Below are 19,749 nucleotides of genomic sequence, written 5' to 3' on the forward strand. Positions count from 1 at the left end.
AGAATCTTGGCCTGAATGTCACTTTAATATCCCTTGATGGTGTTTCGAGAGTGTGAGAAGTGTGCAAGCCTTCTTTTTAGGGTTTCTACTTTATATGTCACCTGTACCATGCAAACTTTTGTTATGGATGAACTGGTCTGATAGCCTTTAAGCAGGCGTTTTCAAACCTGCTGTCTTGAACAAACGCTTTCTGAATTGGCTAGTCTGCCAAGGAACCTCTACATGTTGCAGATATGGCTGCCAGCTCTGGCTTGGGAGATTCCTGGCAATTTTGGTGTGACAACTGGGGAGGGTGGGGTTTGGAGAAGGAGGGGACCACAGCAGGGTATAATGCCTTAGTGTTCACCCTCTGAAGCAGCCATTTTCTCCAGGGGAACTGATTTCTGTAGTCTGACCATCAGTTGTAATTCCAAGAGGTCTCCAGGCCCACTCGGAGGTTGGCAACCCTAGTTGCAGAGGATTCTGGGACGTGTAGTGGGATGCACATTCATTTCATATGGGGCTGTTGGGCCTTGTCCTCACTTATTATTAGGTTGGGCCCAAGGCTTCTGTGAATAAAGCAATTTTGCAGAATTGACTTTTATTGCTTTGTGCTGCAGTTCATGTCCCTGAAAAGCCTGCTGTGAGGATCAGGGGGCCCTCCAAAACAACGTTCACACAGTTGAAAATGTGTGTGCAACCCCCACACACACACTTGCATGTGCTTTTGCTCTATCCCAGAACTTATTCTGCTTACGTAAGAATGATGGGGGGATATTTTGACCGATTCTACCTTCTTAGTACTTCTCTCCTGCATTACATCATTCTGGAAGTTCCCCAGCCCTCAGCTTTTGGAGGGAAAGTTTGCACTCTAAAAATCATTTCTACAGACTTGCTCCATTTGCAGAAGTGGATTAAACCCACTGTTATTAATTCCAGTTTTATCCAGCTTTCTCTAAAGAGCTCTGGGCATTGTTCCCAGTGGAGTTTCCCCCTCCCAGGGGACAAAATCACACAAAAAAATTCACAAAATCACACAAGGCTGGAAGAGACCACAAGGGCCATCCAGTCCAACCCGCTGCCATGCAGGATCCCACAATCAAATCAACAAAATCATGTTGTAGTGATTTTGAGGCCTTGGCAAAAAGTCAAGGATGGAGCCCCAGAATTACTGGGGGCAGCAATCAGGGCAGCAGCCAACTGCCCTACAGCTGATTGCCAGCTGCTGCCTGAGTGATCCTGATGCTGCATTTTCAGGGGTGGTGGCAGTTTCAGGGCAGAGACTGGTAACAGCCATCAGCTGTAGGGCAGTTGGGGGGGAGCTGACCACCCCACAGCTGATCTCCAGCAGCTGCTTGAGTAACGCTCTCGTGACTCCTCAGACAAAAACTGCAGGGGATGGAGGCTCGGTCCTTTGCTGTCTTCAACTCTGGAGTCACGGTGGTGGCTTCAGGGCAGTGGCTGGCCATCAGCTGTCGGGTGGTTGGGGAGAGCTTTGACCCCCCCCTTACAACTGATTGCTGGCCAGTGACACTTGCCACTACACAGGAGATGATAGCAAGGGATAGTGGGGCCACATGGGGGTGGTCCCCCCAAGGGTAGGGCCTTGGGCAGCTGCCATGGTGTCCCCTGAAGCTGAGGCCACCTGTGCCCTCTCCCCATTCTTCACAACAGCTTTATAACAGGTTGGGCTTAAAATTGACAGATGCTCTAAGGCCCTCCAGTAAGCTTGATGGCTGAGTGTGGATCTGAACCTGAGTCTCCCTAGTCTTAAGCCCAAAACTCCATTCAAACTCGCTCCCTGCGTGAACTGAGAGTGGACCCCACAGCACATCCAGCTGTCCCCCGTGCCTGCACACTGCAGTGGAATTTTAGTGATGGTCTGCAAATTATTTTTCACCTCTCTTATTGATCTGTTTATTGTAGAACACTTAACAAGCCTTTGAAGAATCCCAGGATCCCTTGCAGCAATTTGAAATGCTCTACACTCTATCAGGGCACATAAGAAGTTTTGCTTTTTTGACGCTGATATAACCACCGTAGCAGGTAGAATCCAGACAGACCGCAGTCTGTGGGTACAAAACATGCTGCAAGAATGGATCCTGTTTACAGTTCACAAAGAAGATTAGTTTGGATCCAGAGTTTCAGTTTTAAGTGCCTATGATGTCGGATAACGTTAACTTCATGACTTTTTAAAAATCTGAATCTCAAAAGGAAGAAGAAACTGAAAATAAAAACAGAACAAAAAAAGTGGAGGAATGTTGAGACGGTCATGAAGCTCAACTTTTTAAAAATAAATCATACTAGCCAACCCCCAGAATGCCTTTTCCATACAGAAGAAGTTAACGGGAGCCACAGAAATGAATGACGTTAGCATCCTTAGTGTCTCAAAACCTAGAGCTCCCAGTTCAGTTCATCTTCATTTTTTTCATCTCTAAAGGGTCCTTTTTATTGGTTTTGTGCTGCTTTTGTCAGCATCAAGTGTTTGGCTTGAGTTTGGTTTCTTCCTCGCCTTGTAGGCAGTCAGGACCCCGGACTGAATTGCAACTTTTGTCAAAACCATTCGTGATGGTCAGAGAGGTTTGGTTCTAGCTTCTCAGAGTTGCCCACCTTTCCAGCTCTAGAGTAGCTCTGTAATTATGATGCTGGTGGTATACTACATGCCAGAGCTGTAGAATTAGGCCCATGTTCAGCCACTCTCTACATCTGTGGATCTTCACTGCCCAGCACATGTCAAGAGTTCACCAGCTGTCTGATTAAGAAGGTGAAATGCTACAAGGTGAAATGCTTTTCCAAACACTGGCCTCCATAGTAGTGTCTCCAGAGGTGTTGTCCTCTGTCCATAATACTAATTGCCCAACCTCTCAGGGTATTACCTGCCATCCTAACATTGACAAAATTATTTTGTGGGCAGAGTTATGATTCTGTACAGCTTTCAGATAATGTTTTGTGCCTTTTGGCATCTGTGCGTGCAGCATTCTGAAAGCAAAGGTTTCTTGCGTGGTTGCACTTTTGGCAGTGGGGCAGGTTTTGAGTTTCAAAGCTGCTTCTGTTTTAGCTTTCTGGCCTTACGGTAACCAAATCAAATGGTGTCATCCAGTGAATCACACCAAATATAATTACCTGCCCATATAACAAGAACTTGACCCACAGTAAATAGCAAGCAGAATTCCTTTTTAGCAGCTGATAAACAGAGAATACTTTAAGGTATGTTGGATTTTTATGTATCAGCTAATAATGCTACTAATAAGGCTACAAACTGACACTTTCTAGGAATAGGAGGACCGAGAACTTTCTGATAGCTCTCATGGCTCTGGATTTGACATCTGAGAGTCAGTGAAAGAAAAGACTTCTAATGGTGGGATATGATAGAGATTTGTCAAATTATACGTAGTAGTTTTTCTCTTGTCTCATGATACTAGAACTCTTCTTCCATAAAGCTTATTGGCAGTAGACAAGACAGTCAAAAAGAAGTATGTCTTCACACAATGCAAGTGGGTTGTTGACATTGATCTACAGATGCAAGGATCACAGCTCCTTCCCACATTTCCTCTCATTCCCAGCTGTCCTTTCCAACCCTAAGAAAGTGATTTAGGAATAGCCACATGGGTCAGGAGGCTGCAGTGGGGCGGGGAGAGTGACATCGCTCCTTTCTTCCACTATGACCAGCAGTGCTCCATGGACAGAAAAGTCAGAAAGGGCAGTTTTGTTCTCTGTCCCTCCTTACCACAGCCTTCTTATCCTTCGTAGCTATTACTCCATGTGCATCCTGCGACCCCAGGAATAAACTTCCCCAGAGTCAGAAACAACTACTGGAGAGGAGGGGGAGCACAGGAATAGTCGTTAACTGTCAGCACCCACATCTGGTTCATTAACTTCATGGTTGCAAAATGAGGTAACCACTATATTAGTTGTCGTCGTCCCCCGCCCCCCCCCCCCCCAAAATCCTTCCAGAAGAACAGTTCTGCCAATAGGTATTAGCCAAGTTAGCTGAACTTAGCCTCCTTGTTCCAGGGAAGTATAGCTCTGATTACTGGATCCTGAGGATAGACAACAAGAAATGGCCAATACTAGCATGTTCATGAGTTTCCCAGGGGTGTCTAGTTGGCTACATTGAAAGCTAAGCTAAGAATGCCAACCTCAATCTGATGTAAGACATTTCTTTTGTTCTCAAAACCAATAATCTGGCTGTTGAACTCAAAGCAGCAAGCAGAGTGTATTAAAAGGCCATGATCTAGCAAATAGCAGTTAATGAACAGTTTGTCCCACTAACACACCACCTTGTCGAACCTTTGTTTCCTATAGAGTTTGTGGGACTATTTTTCATAGTGGATAATAACTGTAGGTAATAGTGTGACATTAGCTATAAAGTAACTATGAAATTTGTTCTGATGACAGCCATAATATACTATAGATAGCTGTACCAGGAAGGTAAAGGATTCTACAAGGAATGCATGAAGAGAAATTGAACATGGTGAATGTGAGTGAATATAGAGGATTCATCTGTAATTTTGATTATTTCCTGCAGATATTTCTAAAGTTTGAGGCAGGCCACATCAGTGGGGTTGTCCTGAGCATCCTGAATCCAACATTCCTTCACCTGAAGTAAATATAAAAGAACTTCCCCAGCACACTTCAGAATGCAGTAAAAACCAAATAACGTTGAGTTTGCAAGGAGTAATTTCAGTCAATTAGACACAGGTCTTGGGACTAGGGTTCCCTGCAGCCGCAGAGCAGCTGCAAGGAACGTTGTTTTAAATGTCTGCGGAGGCCTAGTTTGATTCATGTGCAATGTGCAGTTCCAAAATGGGATAAATAACACACACACCCGGGCTGCTTCAGCTCAGGAAAATGGTGCTGGGGAGGGGGAGGCAAAAGTCCTTCTCCTCCCCCCCCCCCCCATTCTGTGTTCCTGAGCTGAATTGGACTCCCACTGGCTTTTAAAACAATATTTCTGGGCCCAGCTTACTAAAAATGCATCTTGTGGTTCAGCCCTGAGTGTTGTGACTATTGAATTCCTCATTACAAAATGTGTCAACAAAACTTTGAACTAGCATTTGGAAATGTCTGGGTTCCATTCACAGATATTTTATGTGGGTTTTACTGGAATTATACTTTAAAGTGGGCCAGTCTGGTTATGGAAACCCTGATTGCCAGTTCTTTTCAAAATGGCATGGGGGGAATTTGCAGTGGGAAAGGAGTGGGATACCCTTCCCCTATGTGCTTTCCTCCAGCAGTTCCCCTCCCCAGCTTAGCTTCTTTCTTTGCAGCCAACAAACATGGTCCAGGATCCCTGGTTGGGAGGAAGAATTTCAGGGGGAAAGATGGGCAGGTGGTTAATCATTGTCTTTCTGTCCATACTTTTCAGCTGGACGGTTTCTCTTCCCAGCACCACTTGACAGAGAAGTAGAAACCAGTGTTTGGGTGCAAAAGTCTGGTAATATGCTGCTCTGCCCTTAGGGCAGCTAATTTGACTGCCTGAAGAATGGGCACTGCCCACATTATTTTGGGGTCTATAGATTTTAAAAGGAGTATGTGTTAACCACAAAAATTTGAACATATTCTGCAAATGTTTTCTTCTAATTATAAAGATGTTACTACTCCTGTGCTAGATATCAGCACCTGGGTACAAAAAGGGAAACCAGAATTTCTTGGTGTGTAAAATACACAACTGAAGAACTATTCGGACCAGACCACACGTTCAGTAATTTTTTTTTAATTTCCAATTTTCTCCCATATTTGTAAAATATTTATTTTATCATGATATGCTGTTTTGATTTTGGAATGAGTTTCTGTGGATTGTGCATTGCATACAAGTCTCCTGGGAAAGCTGATCTAGCCAATGCACATATGATTATGCTGGTATACAGCCATCTGTGATCTTCACATTTTTTTGTTGGTTTGTCTGGGGGAGCATGACTTTTGCAGAAATATGCTGCATCTTATAAAGAGAAGATGCCGCAGCAGCAATGTCCACAATGTTTTTAATTTCTTGAAACGTGACTTGCACTTTATCTGTGTGACCGAGCAAACTGTGATTTTTTTTTTATGATTTGTGCCTGGGATTTTCAAAACATCCAGAGGAGGCTATGCTTTGCTTTTTTCCCTGCCAAATTTGTTTAAAGCTGCAATTTTTTCTGCCTCAGAGCTCAGAGGCCTAGTTTCTTAGGTTTCTTTGAAAATCCAGGCCTTCATTTATAGTGTTAATAGAGGTTTTGTTGCATCTGTAAAGAAGAGAGTCTAGCCTGCAAAATTGTACTTGTGGCTGTTAATAAAATACTTGTGCCTAAGGTACTTAGTCCTTATTGTCACAGGCCAAGAGCTCCTGCCCAGAGCAGCTGTGAGTGCCTGACATAGCCATAGATCAAGCTCTGAAGTTAGCAACTGCTCTTGGAAAATGCTGACCATTTTCCTGGCCTGGTAACTGTGAAGTGGCCCTGGAGCTCCTGAATACGGGTTCCAATTGACTGACTTTTACTCTTGCATGCTCACTGGTACGTTCATCAGTATTGGCATCTGCTTGGACTTGTTACAGTATGTGGTCTCAACCTTTTTGTTTTCCTCTGTGTGACACATTCATTCAATTAATATTTATAGGTTTGAAAGTTTAAAAACTGACACCATCGCTTCCCACCCTAATTTTGCCTTGAAGCAAATCACACTTTGTGTTTATATCTAACTCTGCCACCTTGAGCTGTTTCATTTGGGTATTTTTGTTGAACACACAGACACATTTGAGAACTGTTGTGCTTTGAATGTTCCCTCATTTCAAAGCTATTGTCTAGAAATGTTACATGTTTTTTCTTGCAGCTTCTGAAGCCACTTCATAGTTGGTAGCCCCATCACACGTGTAGTGCCTGACCTTTGACACATCTGGCCGTTCTGGTTCTCCATAGGTCCTCTTTTATATTGATTTAGTGTTTTGTTCAAAACTACTGTTGTGACTACTACTGCTTCTGCTGTTTTTGTCGTTATACTTGTTCCATTCTTCTTTCCCCTGAAATCCTTAAGGGCTCCTCTGGCTACCACTCACTTTTGTGTTTGCTTGTTTTTTCCCATCCCTCTTTGGTACAGATCAAAGTGGTGAATGCATTCCGTAGCTCCTTGTATGAAGGCCTCGAGAAACCCGAATCCAGAAGCTCCATTCATAACTTCATGACTCACCCAGAGTTCATCCTGGAGGAAGACGAGCCTCGGACCCCATTCCTCGATGACGCTGAAGAAGACCCGGAAGATGAAGAACTCAAAAAGCAAAGTGGAGAGAGCCCAGGCGAGTCCTCACCCCTCAACAAAAATAACAATGCAGTGGACGGCGATATAGCTGAGGACACCATTCCAGATCCGGAAAGCCCTTTACACAGCTTGGAAACATCGGTTTGACCTCTGAACTTTGATCTTCCTCCTGCTTTGTTCCCCCTCATGCAACATAGGCACCTACATTTGACCACACACTGCGGCCACTTCCTTTCTAGGGGTCATACATATATATGCCTATAATTCCTTGCCCCTTTCTCCTTTAATGATAATTTAGTTGTAGGAACCACAGAACCACATGGTCAGAGTTTTACTGCTTAACAGTGATTTGGGCAAAGGTGCCTCTCTCAAGTGAGAAACCACCACGTTAATACATTTTCTCCTTGAGCAGAGTAACCACAAGTCTGTTGTAGTAGTTTTTCCGCCTTTCAAGTTGCATGCTTAAAAGAAACAAGATTCAGACTGTCTGAAAGAGCTATGTGCCCAGCATCTGATGATGCAGCTGTGCTAATAGCAACTTTTTTACTTGCAGAATCTGAATCACAAATGACTCCACATATTATTGAGGAGCAGTTGGGAGAATGCCAAGGGGATGTAATTCCTTTATAGAGGAAAGTAGGGTCTAAATCAGGTATACGATATGAAAAGCAACCCAGTCTTCCATCTTGCCGGGGGAGGGGGAATGATCAGGACTTCTATCACTTTTCTGTTTGTGTATATATTTCTTACTCTCTCTGTTTCTATGGTAATATCAACCAAACAGGAGATGTGGGTGACTAAAAAGTCTTAAAATGGATGTAGTCACAAATAAGTAATGTAGTTGCTAATAAGGCAAAGCAACAAGGAAATATGACATCATTGTATTCTCTGGGACTGAAATTAGGTGGTGCATGACCTGACAGGTGTTGTGTATGAGTTAAGAGCAAATTACTTTGGAAGTCTACGTTAGTGGATCTGTGTGTGTAGGGGAGGTGTGCTTTGTTTGATTTGAGTTTTGCAATTTTGTCTATCCGGTCAATAACTCTTAGGCCCCATAAAGTAAATATCCCAAGTTCACTCCTGGTAAAGGATGAACCCAAAGTATATGCCATAAATGTAAGCTATGGCCTCGCCTAGTTTTGTGAAGGGTTGTTATAGGAATGGACTGTTCTAAGGTCATCTCTTCAAAGAGACGAGAAATCTTATAGCAGGTCCAGCTGTGATCATAAGCTATCGGTCCCCATAGTATCCCTGTAGGGAAAACTGCTAGCAAGGCTGTATATAGCTGGGACACATCGTCTATTACGGCACACAGCACCTTCCTAGGGATAAGGTTCAGCAGTAATGCTTTTCCATGTTTCTCAGTAGGCGTGTCTTCTCTTCTCCTTGTACCAAAAATGGCCTCCATAACTTCCCAACATGGTTGCCTCTAGCTATCTAGAAGAACGCCAGAGAAGGTGAATCCAGCTGTAGTGCTGAATGCTGGTGGGGAGGGATTGTCCCCTTCATCTTTGTGTACGTTTCCTAGAATCAAGATGTTGGCACAGTGAGAGAGAGCCATGCTCCAGCTTTGCATCTGCAGCCCTGTGGGGGAATCTCCTGCTTCTATGGCATATCTTACCACGGGCAAGATTAGATGAGAAGGATGGGCAGCCACAGTTGTTTTACTGGAAGGGTATGCTAGTTCTTAAAACAACTGGGTGGACCTGTATCACTACAAAAATGTTTTACTTCACCCTAGCAACCATCTCTCAAAATGTTGGAAAGTACTACCTGGAAGCAAAGAGAGAACATAGCCATTAGTAGCTGTCTTGAAGGGTTCATTGCCTGGTTTGCCTTCCCAATGTTGAAATGTATACAGCTCTCCTTTGTGGTGGCTATGGTTTCCTTTTTTCTTTTGAAGAACGCACAGCAGAAACTCCTGTGCCTTGTATAAGCACTGCCCAAAGCACCGCCTGCCACACGGAAGCCCGGTACTTTGCCAAGAGATAAAGTGTTCCTTAAGCAAAAATGAAACTCAATTGAGCGTTTGAATTTTCTTTAAACTCAACCCCTTTCACCTTCCGGATGGGTCACTGAATTTCATCACAAGTTCAAGGTAGACCGATGAAAATTCCTTAATCTGATGTAAAGAGGACGTGAATGCCAGGCTCAATCAACTGCCAATATCCAGGGGGAAAATACCCATCATCGACCATCTTAATTGAGAATAAGTCACCATACCATCCCTCATTCACTTACTTTCCTTCCAGATATAGCCACTTCATTCCTTTCATCTGAACTGTACACACTGGGAGGAATGGGGGTGGGGGGAGAGAAATTGCCATCTTTGGCTATGAGATCTATTGGATTAAAAAAACTCTTATTTGGTTCTGTTCTAAAGATTACATTGCTTCTAAGGTCATTTTTCTATTTTAAAGACTTGCAAAAAATGGTGGTGTTAAGCGCTTGCATAAATATTTATGAAATATTTTGGGGAGGGGGACACTGATTTTTTTTATTTGTTTGATATTTTTATTACCTCAAACATGTTTTGGAAGAAAAACAACACTGTGGCACTTACAAAGTCACTCCCAGAAAATCTGTAATTGACAGGTTGCATTGAGGGGTCTGGCCTATATTTTTAGTTCATAACATTTTTCTTTCTTATAGCTAGCTTCCTCAGTTAGGGGAGGGGCGGGAGAGGGAAAATAATTATATAAATATTATGCAAAAAATATATAGTTTTCTTTAGATCAGAAACAGATATTTTTAAGTCAGCCATATGTATTTTGTTTAAAGGAAACAAAAGCTGTGAGTTATGTAACTGCAGTGGAATGTGGTCACATGGCTGGCAGTTGAAACTTAATGATTGGTCAGACTCCAGTTAGCTTCCTTTCTCTGAACAGCCATCTTTGTACTAAAGTCAGTTGTGTTATACAGAAATGTTTTTTATATAAATTATGTTGGTATGGCTGGTTGCTTAAAGTACAAGTGTTTATTGTGCATACATTTTAATGTAATTTTGTTTTTCTATTTTAGTTTCTATGATAAACTGGCAACAGTTGACTGGCTTAAGTTATTCAGGAACTATACAACATTTGGTGGCGATACAATGCTTTAAATAAGACATGGCCCCCGGTCCACAGGTGCATGAGCGTGCTTGCTTGGGGACGAGAGGGGAAAGGGGGGGACCTTGATGCAGCCCCCTCACTTTCACAGACAGATTGACAGTACTGTTATAGATGACTATGCCAGCTGTCTGTCAGGGGAAAGGCATGCAGACCCAAGCCAGCAGGGATCAGCACACAGTCAGCCCCAGGTATGGGAAGTAGACTTTTTTTTTTTACTCCACATAGCATCCTTTGTGTATATTTGGATTGTACCCAAACAAGGTGATACACACATGAAAGCTTGCTTCAGTGTGCAATCTAACCTTGCTGGATCAGGATAGAGGTAGATTATAATTTTTCTGAAATATACCTTGAAGGACTGAAAGGTCTTTACTGCCAATAGAATGAGCAAGAGAGGGAAGAATAATTGATTGTGCCATGCCATACAGGAAATGAGGTAATATCCTGTGAGGCGTGTTAGTTTGCTTGAGAATGCTGTGTTGTTGTTTTTTAAAAGAAAAGAAAAATACCTTGAACATAATTTTGCATCCAGTTCTTAATAGTAGGGATTTATTCTTTTGTTAAATAAATTGGCAGATTGGTACCAAAGACATTACATCACTTCCTGTGTGCAATGGAGAATATCCATGTTTAGGGTTTAGAATTATATAATTGGTTCTTTTTATTCATTTGCACAGGGATCTGACTTAATTTTTCAAAAGTTTTGTGCAATAAGTTTTACGAAAATATTATTTAAAAAAAAGATGACAATTCCTGAAGGAAAACAAATCTAACGGTAATTTTAGCCATGGGCAAGTATAGACAAAAATACTTATATTAGCCATGCTTAAGGGTGGCATTTATATAGTAGTTCAAGTTTCTGCATATGCTTCACTTGCCTCGTTCACATGCCTCCTCCTGTTAAGGTGGGGCTGAAGCAAAACTGAGGACCCTTGAAGTGAGTCCAACTGAGTAGGACACATTGCGAGGAGGGTTATATCCAAAGGATCTCTGCCTTTCCCACAAAATCCTCTCCAGTTCCTAGTTCAGCAAATTTCTCTGTCCTACTTTGCTTTTACGTGAGATAAGAGCAAACGGTTGACACTGTTGCAGGCTGATACCAGCCACAGCTTGAAAGCGGAAGAGATGCAGGTTCCATATGTGTCATGGAAATCTTACATGTCCAAATTTCTGCTCTTCCCATCTGCTCAAGAGGCCATCAGTCATCTTACCTTTTCACAAGGGTCCTCTTGACAAGGAATTCTCAGCAGAAATCCTTGATGAATGAACAGTATCATGAGTAGAGAGTATTGCTTGAACTAGCTTCCTCTTGTGGGTGACGCTTTTGAACCAGCCTCAGTATTCCATTGTAGCCAGTGCAGTTGTAACCCTTTGTTCTTCCATCCTCATTCTTTGGTTGTGCTTTGTGGTGGCAATATCCTGTTAACCAAAAAGAAGAAGAACCCGAACTACACATTCATGTACCCTTTGACATGCCCATGGCTAAGATTACTTGTTTCGGGGGGGGGGGGTTACCCATAAATAAATATATATACAGTATTAAAATTAATATTTGTATATATATTTATCTGAAGAAGAAACTTTTCTAAAGAAGCATGCAGATAAGAATTTATGAGTTTTTTTCCCTTTTTTCAGTAACTAGTATGACAAGCACTGGTATTTTTGTATAAAAAACAAAAAAAAAACAAAAGACTGAATATTATGTGGTATGCATGACATTAAAAAAAATGGTGGTTTCAAAGCAATATGTACCCTGGTGTGTTTGCCATATTCTAGAGTCCAGCTTAAAGTGCACCTGATCTGTAATTGCATTTTGATATTATTTAATCTCTATGTACAATGTTTTGCATGTATTTATATGGTTCTTGGGAAGAAATTTTGGGGTTGGGGGTTGAACTGTGGGATCGGAATGATTGTCATCTAGTTTCTTCTGAAACATTTGAAACTCCAAGCGTAGATAATGCTCTGATTAAAAACAGGATGGGGAAACCAAGCCAAATTTTTTTTTTAAGGTGCAGCGGGGCGGGGGGGTAGGGATCATGTTTTGAATTAATAAAGCTTTTTTGCTGTTGAGCAGAAACAATGCGCGAGTGCGTTGAGAGAATAAACTGTGCCCACTTGTAACTGTGATGTCTTCAATATGTGTCCCACCAGTTTATGAAGTCACTGATCATCTATTGAAGCTGAGATGAAGGATAACCTCAATGAATGTAGAAGTCTTGACTTGGAGTCAAGTCATAGTGTGAAATCTATGCTGATGTATTTAAAACAAAAACAAAACACTAAAGTCTAATCAGCTTTGTAAAGTTACCCATATCCAGTGTGCAGTGAGCAGATATGCACATGTTTTGTGCCGCTTCTAACTTCTATTCTGTCTCAGCAAGGTCCAGAAAGAGCCATCAAATACTAGTCGAGACTAAAGATATGCATCCCAGCTCTCTAGAAGAGTATTTTAATGGGAAATAGCATGGTACAATTTTTTTATTTTTTACAAATGTGCATTTTTTTAAATTATGGGCCCAAAAGAACAGAGGGAAAACATGAGCAAATATTTTAAATGTGACGCAGCACTCTCATTTGTAATTATTATACACTGTATTTATAAGCAGATTATTTTGTTTATTGCTAACATTTTTGGACAGAATCCTGTTTTCCACTTCCACCAGGGAAAAGCTGATTTTTGCTGATTTCCTCCCCTCACTGCTCCAAGGAAATCCATTGACCTCTAGGAGTATAGTTGTGAAAGGAAGGGAGTAGCAGGCTACAGCAGGAAGTAGGAGATTTGAAAGTGAGGTTCTGGTAGTGCCCATAGGACCCTATGGCTTTGTTTCCAAGAAAATCCAACATGGCTAACTGCAAAAATATAAATATCTGATATGCATATTTATATTACATGAAAGAAATCTTTTTTGCTTCCAATAACACCTGCATGAGCATACAACATTCAGTACTGATGATCACAGCCCAGTACATATACAATACAAACATAATTGTACACTAGGGTTGCCAACCTCCCGGTAATAGCTGGAAATCTGCTATTACAACTGAACTCCAGCCGATAGAAATCTGTTTGCCTGGAGAAAATGGCCACTTCGGCAATTGGACTCTATGGCATTGAAGTCCCTCCCTGCCCCAAAAACCTCCTGCTGGTGGTGAAGAGGGACCTGGCAACCTTATTGTACACTGCTTTGGATAACAGCAGTGTAGAGGCAGCCAGTTAATGTTGAAGATTTTACATGTACCTCCAGTAAATCCAGCAAAGTAGGAAATGGATGCATATGCTTTTATCACAGATCTTTAAAAATAGCAAAAAGGAAAGAAGTGTAATTGCCTTACTCCAAAGCATGGTTTCACTGTATGCATACATTATTTTTGACGATATATCTGTCTCACAAATTTGTACATGTGCAGCTTCAAAATTGGCCAAATAATGGCCCACTGGGGCCGTTATGCCTCAGGGAAAATAGCAGGGGGGGGAGCTAAAAAACCCCTCCCAGGTTGTAGACCCAATCTGAATCAGACCCTGAGTCACTTGGGAAGTTTGTTTCCTGCTAGTAACATTTAGCAGTGGGTTGGTCAGAATGGGATTGTCTAGTATGATGTCCAAAGTGGTTCATACTATTCCAGCAGAAAGTATTTGGTGAAGGGTTATTCTTTTCATACAGTGAAGACATTCACAAACATTAGGATAGCAGCAAAATACCCCACCACATTTTGATGTTGTGATGAGCCAGGATATAAAATAGTTAATTATTCAACAGCAGTGGAAAATCAATAATTAATACCCAATGAAGGACTGGTGTTGAATTCTGCAAATACCATTGGTATGATTTCCATGTGAAAAGGAAGCCAGGAGGCCATTCCGCATGTAGCAGACATGAGCATGGAAGGGATGTTCAAAGAGGCACTAGACTTTACCCCAAATTTCTTCATGCTTTAGACAACCTTGTAGGGGACTAGCAATGTAATTAGTGCTACTAGACTTTCTGGCATGAGACGTGCATCTCATGACGACACTTTAAATTACAAAGGTATTGTTTGAAGTAGACCCTCAACTTCTTTCAAAACACATTTCCTAAGAAATCAACATTTAAATAGACATTCTTTGGTCATGTTCAAGTTTCCAGTTGGATAAGCAAGGGGATGCCAATACTGGACTTTGCCTTTAATATCTACAAGGGGGAAATTAGCAGGTTCTGGTTCTTCCTTCACTGCGTCACCACGATAGATAAGGCTACATCTGCAAATTCAGTTTTCTGTACAACCTTTTTTAAAAAGAAAATCCTTGCTCCTAGAATTAATCTTGGCACCCTTTTTGAGTTCTGCGCTCATCATTTTGGTTATTCTGCCTACCAAGCTTCTTGTGTGTGTGTGTGTAAGGTGCCGTCAAGTCGCAGCCGACTTATGGCGACCCCTTTTTGGGGTTTTCATGGCAAGAGACGAACAGAGGTGGTTTGCCAGTGCCTTCCCCTGCGCAGCAACCCTGGACTTCCTCAGTGGTCTCCCATCCAAATACTAACCAGGGCTGACCCTGCTTAGCTTCTGAGATCTGACAAGATCAGGCTAGCCTGGGCCATCCAGGTCAGGGCACCAAGCTTCTTGCCATGACCATATTCCTAAGACCACCTTGTGTGGCATGATTTGAATAAGACTGGATGTGCACAAAGCAGAGTTTCATGTGGCCCACTATCATATTTTTTAAGGCCCTTAAGCAGACGGTGTGCATAATGTTAACACAGCAGTATGGCTTTCAACAGGGTACCAGAAAGGCTGGCATCCATAGGCACATGGATATAAACATGATGCTGGATCCCATAGCATCTTGCATAGCACTCAATGCCTCATCTAAATTGGGTTTACATAAAGCTAAAACAAGGGATCAAATACACAATGTAGAAGTTTAATTTTTGGAAGTCTAGCAAAATAGTTAAAACAGATCTCATGCTGACAAGAGAAAAGAAAAAAGAAACTCGTGGTTTTCCAACGGGCCATGATCTTCTCTGTAGTCTATTCTTTATGATATTGCAGATTTATTGGCAACAAACCTCTGAACCAAATGTGTGCTTGGAGGGATATTAGATGATTGCAGGTCCTACAATAGTAATCTTGGGCTTTAAAAACATGAAGGATAGGAAGACTTGAACGAAAAGCAGTACAGCTACAGAGATAAGCATTTCCCAGTATGGGCTGCCTTTTCTATGCTGTTACACAAACATGCCAAATTCCTTGTGGCTGGGCTTTTACTTTCAAAGAGCTAATTAATGATTCACATGAGCATTGTCTGATCTCTGTGGCCTCTGTGCTCTGTGGTCCTTGTTACCGTGTGACCTGTGCTACTTCTTGTGCCATAATTCGGTAGATGTGAAAGCTGCCATCTTTGTGCCTTTCAACCAGCCCACCACTGCCCAAGCTCACTGTTCTGTCTTCTGTAGAATTGACAGTACTGGATCTTTGCAGCTGCTGCTTCTTAAGACTTGAACGATGTAAGACTTAAAGGTTGCAATCAATTCTAGTAATATCATATTAGCAAGCTAGGGCCTAGATCTGATGGACACCTTTTAGAAGGGTTAGGGGTACGCCCTGAGCAATGCAATATGGGCTAATGGCTTTTAAAGGGCCTTTGAAATATTTCCATTGTAATGACACACTATTCAGATTTCCCTTGGGAACCTGCTGCAGGTGCAAGGTAGGAGGTGATTACATAGAATAACAGCTAGACCAGAGGCCTTCGCTGCTCACGGTTGTTTTCTTACCATAATTGAGTTGACAATCACCGCCAAATAGTATGTTTCATGGAAGGCCACCTTTTATTTGGTACAAGTAATCATACTTCCGTCGGATCAAAAGACTTTTGTTAGCAATCTGCCCAAGTCATCCAAGCGGGACGTTCTGCAGATTTCATTTGCCTTACACGGGGCTGGCGTACAAGCTCCACATAAAGTGAATGAAAAATGCAAAGCAGCCTTGATTGGCGGACTGCAATTACTGGGCAAAGGCAGCTCTTTGGATACGGGTGAGAGTCATTTAATTGCACCTGATGATTTGAATTGAAAGCAAATGGAAGTTAGCAGGGGTTGAGAAAGCAAGCTATTAGGACAAGCCTGCCTGCCGGTTGTTCCCCCAAATGTGCCCAAAGAATGCTTGCTCGGAAAAGCATATTTTGATCCAGTAAGAGTTGAGGGGATTTGTAGAGTAAGAAAAAAATAGAAGCGCCAAATTAAATAATAGTGACTTTTTAAATGTATTAAAATAGCTTACAATAATTTAAAAAATGTGTAAGGTGCTGGGATTTGTTTCCTTTCAGGCACTCACCTTCCAATAGTATAGGCTTAGATGGAGAGGGGAATCGAATCGGCCAGTTGGGGTGTGAAGCAATCATGCGGAAAGTGGCAGAGAGGAAGGGAATCTTCTGCTCAGAACAGGAATGTTTCCAGGCTTTTAAAGGGCCAGAGCCGTTTCCGAGGAAGCATCCAGCAATCAAAGGCTGCTCCTTTGGTCATGTCCCACGTTGAGATTGTGGGTTACGCCAATATCACTAGCTTTGGTCTTGACCAGCTGCTACATTAAAAAAAAAAAGAAATCATTGGTGCACAGTCTGCCTTCCTCCGTTCAATAAATCTTTAGTCCCTTTGACTAGTTTGTTAGCTGTTTTGGGGCCTTGATGTTATGTCTGTTGGCTTAACAGCCTGCTTCCTAAACAGACTGAACTATGTGATTTCCAGAAAACTGGACTGGGATTGCTATTCAGGCAAATTCATTTTGCTCTTTATAAACAAAGAAATTGGACCCAGCAGATCACTGCCTCATTCTACGGCAAAAAAATAAAATTAAAATCACTGAAAAAACAGAAGTGTATACCAAGCAAAGCCTCACTAGATATCAGTGCCGAGTATTTACTGCCTTTGTCTTCTATGTCTGTCGCCGTCTCTGGTCCTCCACAATGTTTTGCTGGCAAATCAGGCTGAACATGTGAGGTCATCCGTTGTCCATGGGCAAACATTTTTTAATCTCATTGTAAATAAAAAGATACAAAAATGTAACCCAATTCTTTCTTCCTGGTATGTTTTGTATGCCAAGTCATAGGTTTAGGAGTTTGGATTCTGTGCTTAATCTCACTGCCCTGAAGGTCCAAGAATGAATCTTCTGAATGCTTGCTTTCTGGCTTTTCATTAACAACAACAACAAAATCTTGCTTCCTTTAACTTCACCCGTTCTGTGTGTGTGTGTGCGCGTTTGTGTGTGCATGCTGTTTTGGACCAGTGTGTGTAGCCATCTTGCATAAGTGGTGTTAACAACAGTGTATGTGTCTCTGAGGTGTGACCCCATGGGACTTGGTGGGAAAGGGTTGCATTTTTGCCTCTCCCCTGCCCTTTGCCTTGATGATAGAACAGTGTTGAAGACTAGCACAGCAGAAAAGCTGCAAGTTACATCACAGGTAATGGATTCCGGATTTCCATGTGGACGTTTTGGTCTGCACAGGAGGCTTCCTTGCTAAACTCACCCAGATTTTCCATTCTGTAGAACTTCAGCAGAGCATGTGAAGCTCAGGACTGGCTCAGAATGTACTGATAAAAGCAGGTTCAATGCCTACTGCAGGAATTGCTTTCGAAATGATTGCTTTGCACTGGCCTAGAAGTAGTTAACAGTAACTATCATCTGATTGTGACTTTTCAAAGGCATACATTTCTATCCTTCTGAGCCCTCATTTGGGTAGTGGGTTATATTGATCTACAGAAGGTTGGGGAGTGAACTGCCAGTTTTTATATTTATACACTCTTTGAGAGTGTTTAGAATTCTTTAATGTGGATTATCTTCAAAATCCCTGTGTGTGTGTAAAGTGCCTTCAAGTTGCACCCGACTCATGGCGACCCCTTATGGGGTTTTCATGGCAAGAGACTAACAGAGGTGGTTTGCCAGTTCCTTCCTCTGCACAGCAACCCTGGACTTCCTTGGTGGTCTCCCATCCAAATACTAACCAGGGCTGACCCTGCTTAGCTTCTGAGATCTGACAAGATCAGGCTAGCCTGGGCCATCCAGGGTCAGGGCTCAAAATCCCTACAACAACCTTATAGGGAAGGTCAATAATGCTGCAGATGATGGACTCAAGTTGAGAACCAAACCACATCTGATGTTGAGAGAGTCTCAACATTTTAAAAAGAAATGCTGCACAGCCTCAGTTCTGATCAGGGCTGTGTGATACATGTGGAAGGGGTTTAGTCTCACACAGAGACAGACACACAGTTTTGCTGATCAAAACCAACCCATTCTACACTGTTACTAGCCCTAGAAGGGTCAGAGGAACAGTCAAAGAGAAGATCTCACCCCTCCCTCTTCCAGGGCTAATAACTTGGGAGAGGAAAGATGAGACATCATGTTGCTACCAATTGTTGCACCGTGCACAGAAGACTTTACACAAACAGAGAAAGAGAGAAGACTACTCCACCATGATTGAGTAATTGCAGTGTGTCTATTTTTAACATTATGATGCAGCGCTGAAGATCTGGTAGTTTCCTGTTCCCAAGCTGTCTGCAAGGAGCAGATCAGCAGGGTTGTAGGAGGTAATTTAACCATCCTGTGCTCAATGTGATTTACTGGACATTTTTCAAAAATCTCTTAGAAACGGGGTTATTTCAAACTATGTTTATATAACTACGTGGAAGCCTCCAAGAAAGGCTTCTGTGGACTGTGCTCCATATAGGGGCTGTAATGTTTCCAACCCATTTGTCTTATGCAGTAGAAAAGAGCAAGAGTCCAGTAGCACCTTAAAGACTTAACAAAATTTCTAGCAGAGTATGAGCTTTTGTGAGTCACAGAATATGAATCCATCTATTCTGTGACTCACGAAAGCTCCTACTCTGCCAGAAATTTTGTTAGTCTTTAAGGATAGATGGACTCACATTCTAGCTATATCTGAAGAAGTGAGCTGTGACTCACGAAAGCTTATACCCTGCCAGAAATCTTGTTCATCTTAAAGGTGCTACTGGACTCTTGGTCATTTTTACTGCTACAGACAGACTTAACACGGCTACCCATCGTGATCTATCTCTAGTTACCTTATGTATGTCTTCAGTCTGGTCATGGCAACTCCTATAGCCACCAAGAATGAGCAGTAAAATCATGGAGATTTTCCTTCCTTTCGGCACCAAAGATGTACTAAATGGATTTCAACCATTGCAGCCCCTACAAATAACAGCCACAAGATAGCACGGGAGGGGGTTTCTGTGTGTGTCTTGAACGTTCTCTACATGGGGGCAGGCTTGTGTGTTTTCCTCATTGCTGCTGACACAGCACAATAGCAACAAGGCTTTCCACACAGTTCCTTGCCCAGGCAGTGGCTCCCCCTCCCCCCATGCCAGTGGGGGGGGTTTCAGTTTGTTAAATCAGTTGAATATCATATCATATCATTGCAATGATTTGTGTATCA

At 42.3% G+C, this 19,749-nt stretch overlaps 1 protein-coding gene across 3 annotated transcripts in view; it reads left to right on the forward strand.

The window, feature by feature from the left end:
* The window catches only part of ATP2B4 (ATPase plasma membrane Ca2+ transporting 4), a 93,995-nt gene extending 86,371 nt beyond the window's left edge, over positions 1-7,624 (forward strand). For 2 of the 3 annotated variants that reach the window (XM_056845565.1, XM_056845563.1), the window contains one exon: positions 7,054-7,624. In XM_056845565.1, coding sequence (XP_056701543.1) covers positions 7,054-7,359 — 306 coding nt within the window. In that variant the 3' untranslated portion in view covers positions 7,360-7,624. The remainder of the gene's footprint in view (positions 1-7,053) is intronic. The other variant, XM_056845564.1, reaches the window with a different exon arrangement.
* The last annotated feature ends 12,125 nt before the right edge of the window (positions 7,625-19,749 follow it).

Source organism: Euleptes europaea, chromosome 2 (assembly GCF_029931775.1).
Source record: "Euleptes europaea isolate rEulEur1 chromosome 2, rEulEur1.hap1, whole genome shotgun sequence".
NCBI lineage: Eukaryota > Metazoa > Chordata > Lepidosauria > Squamata > Sphaerodactylidae > Euleptes > Euleptes europaea.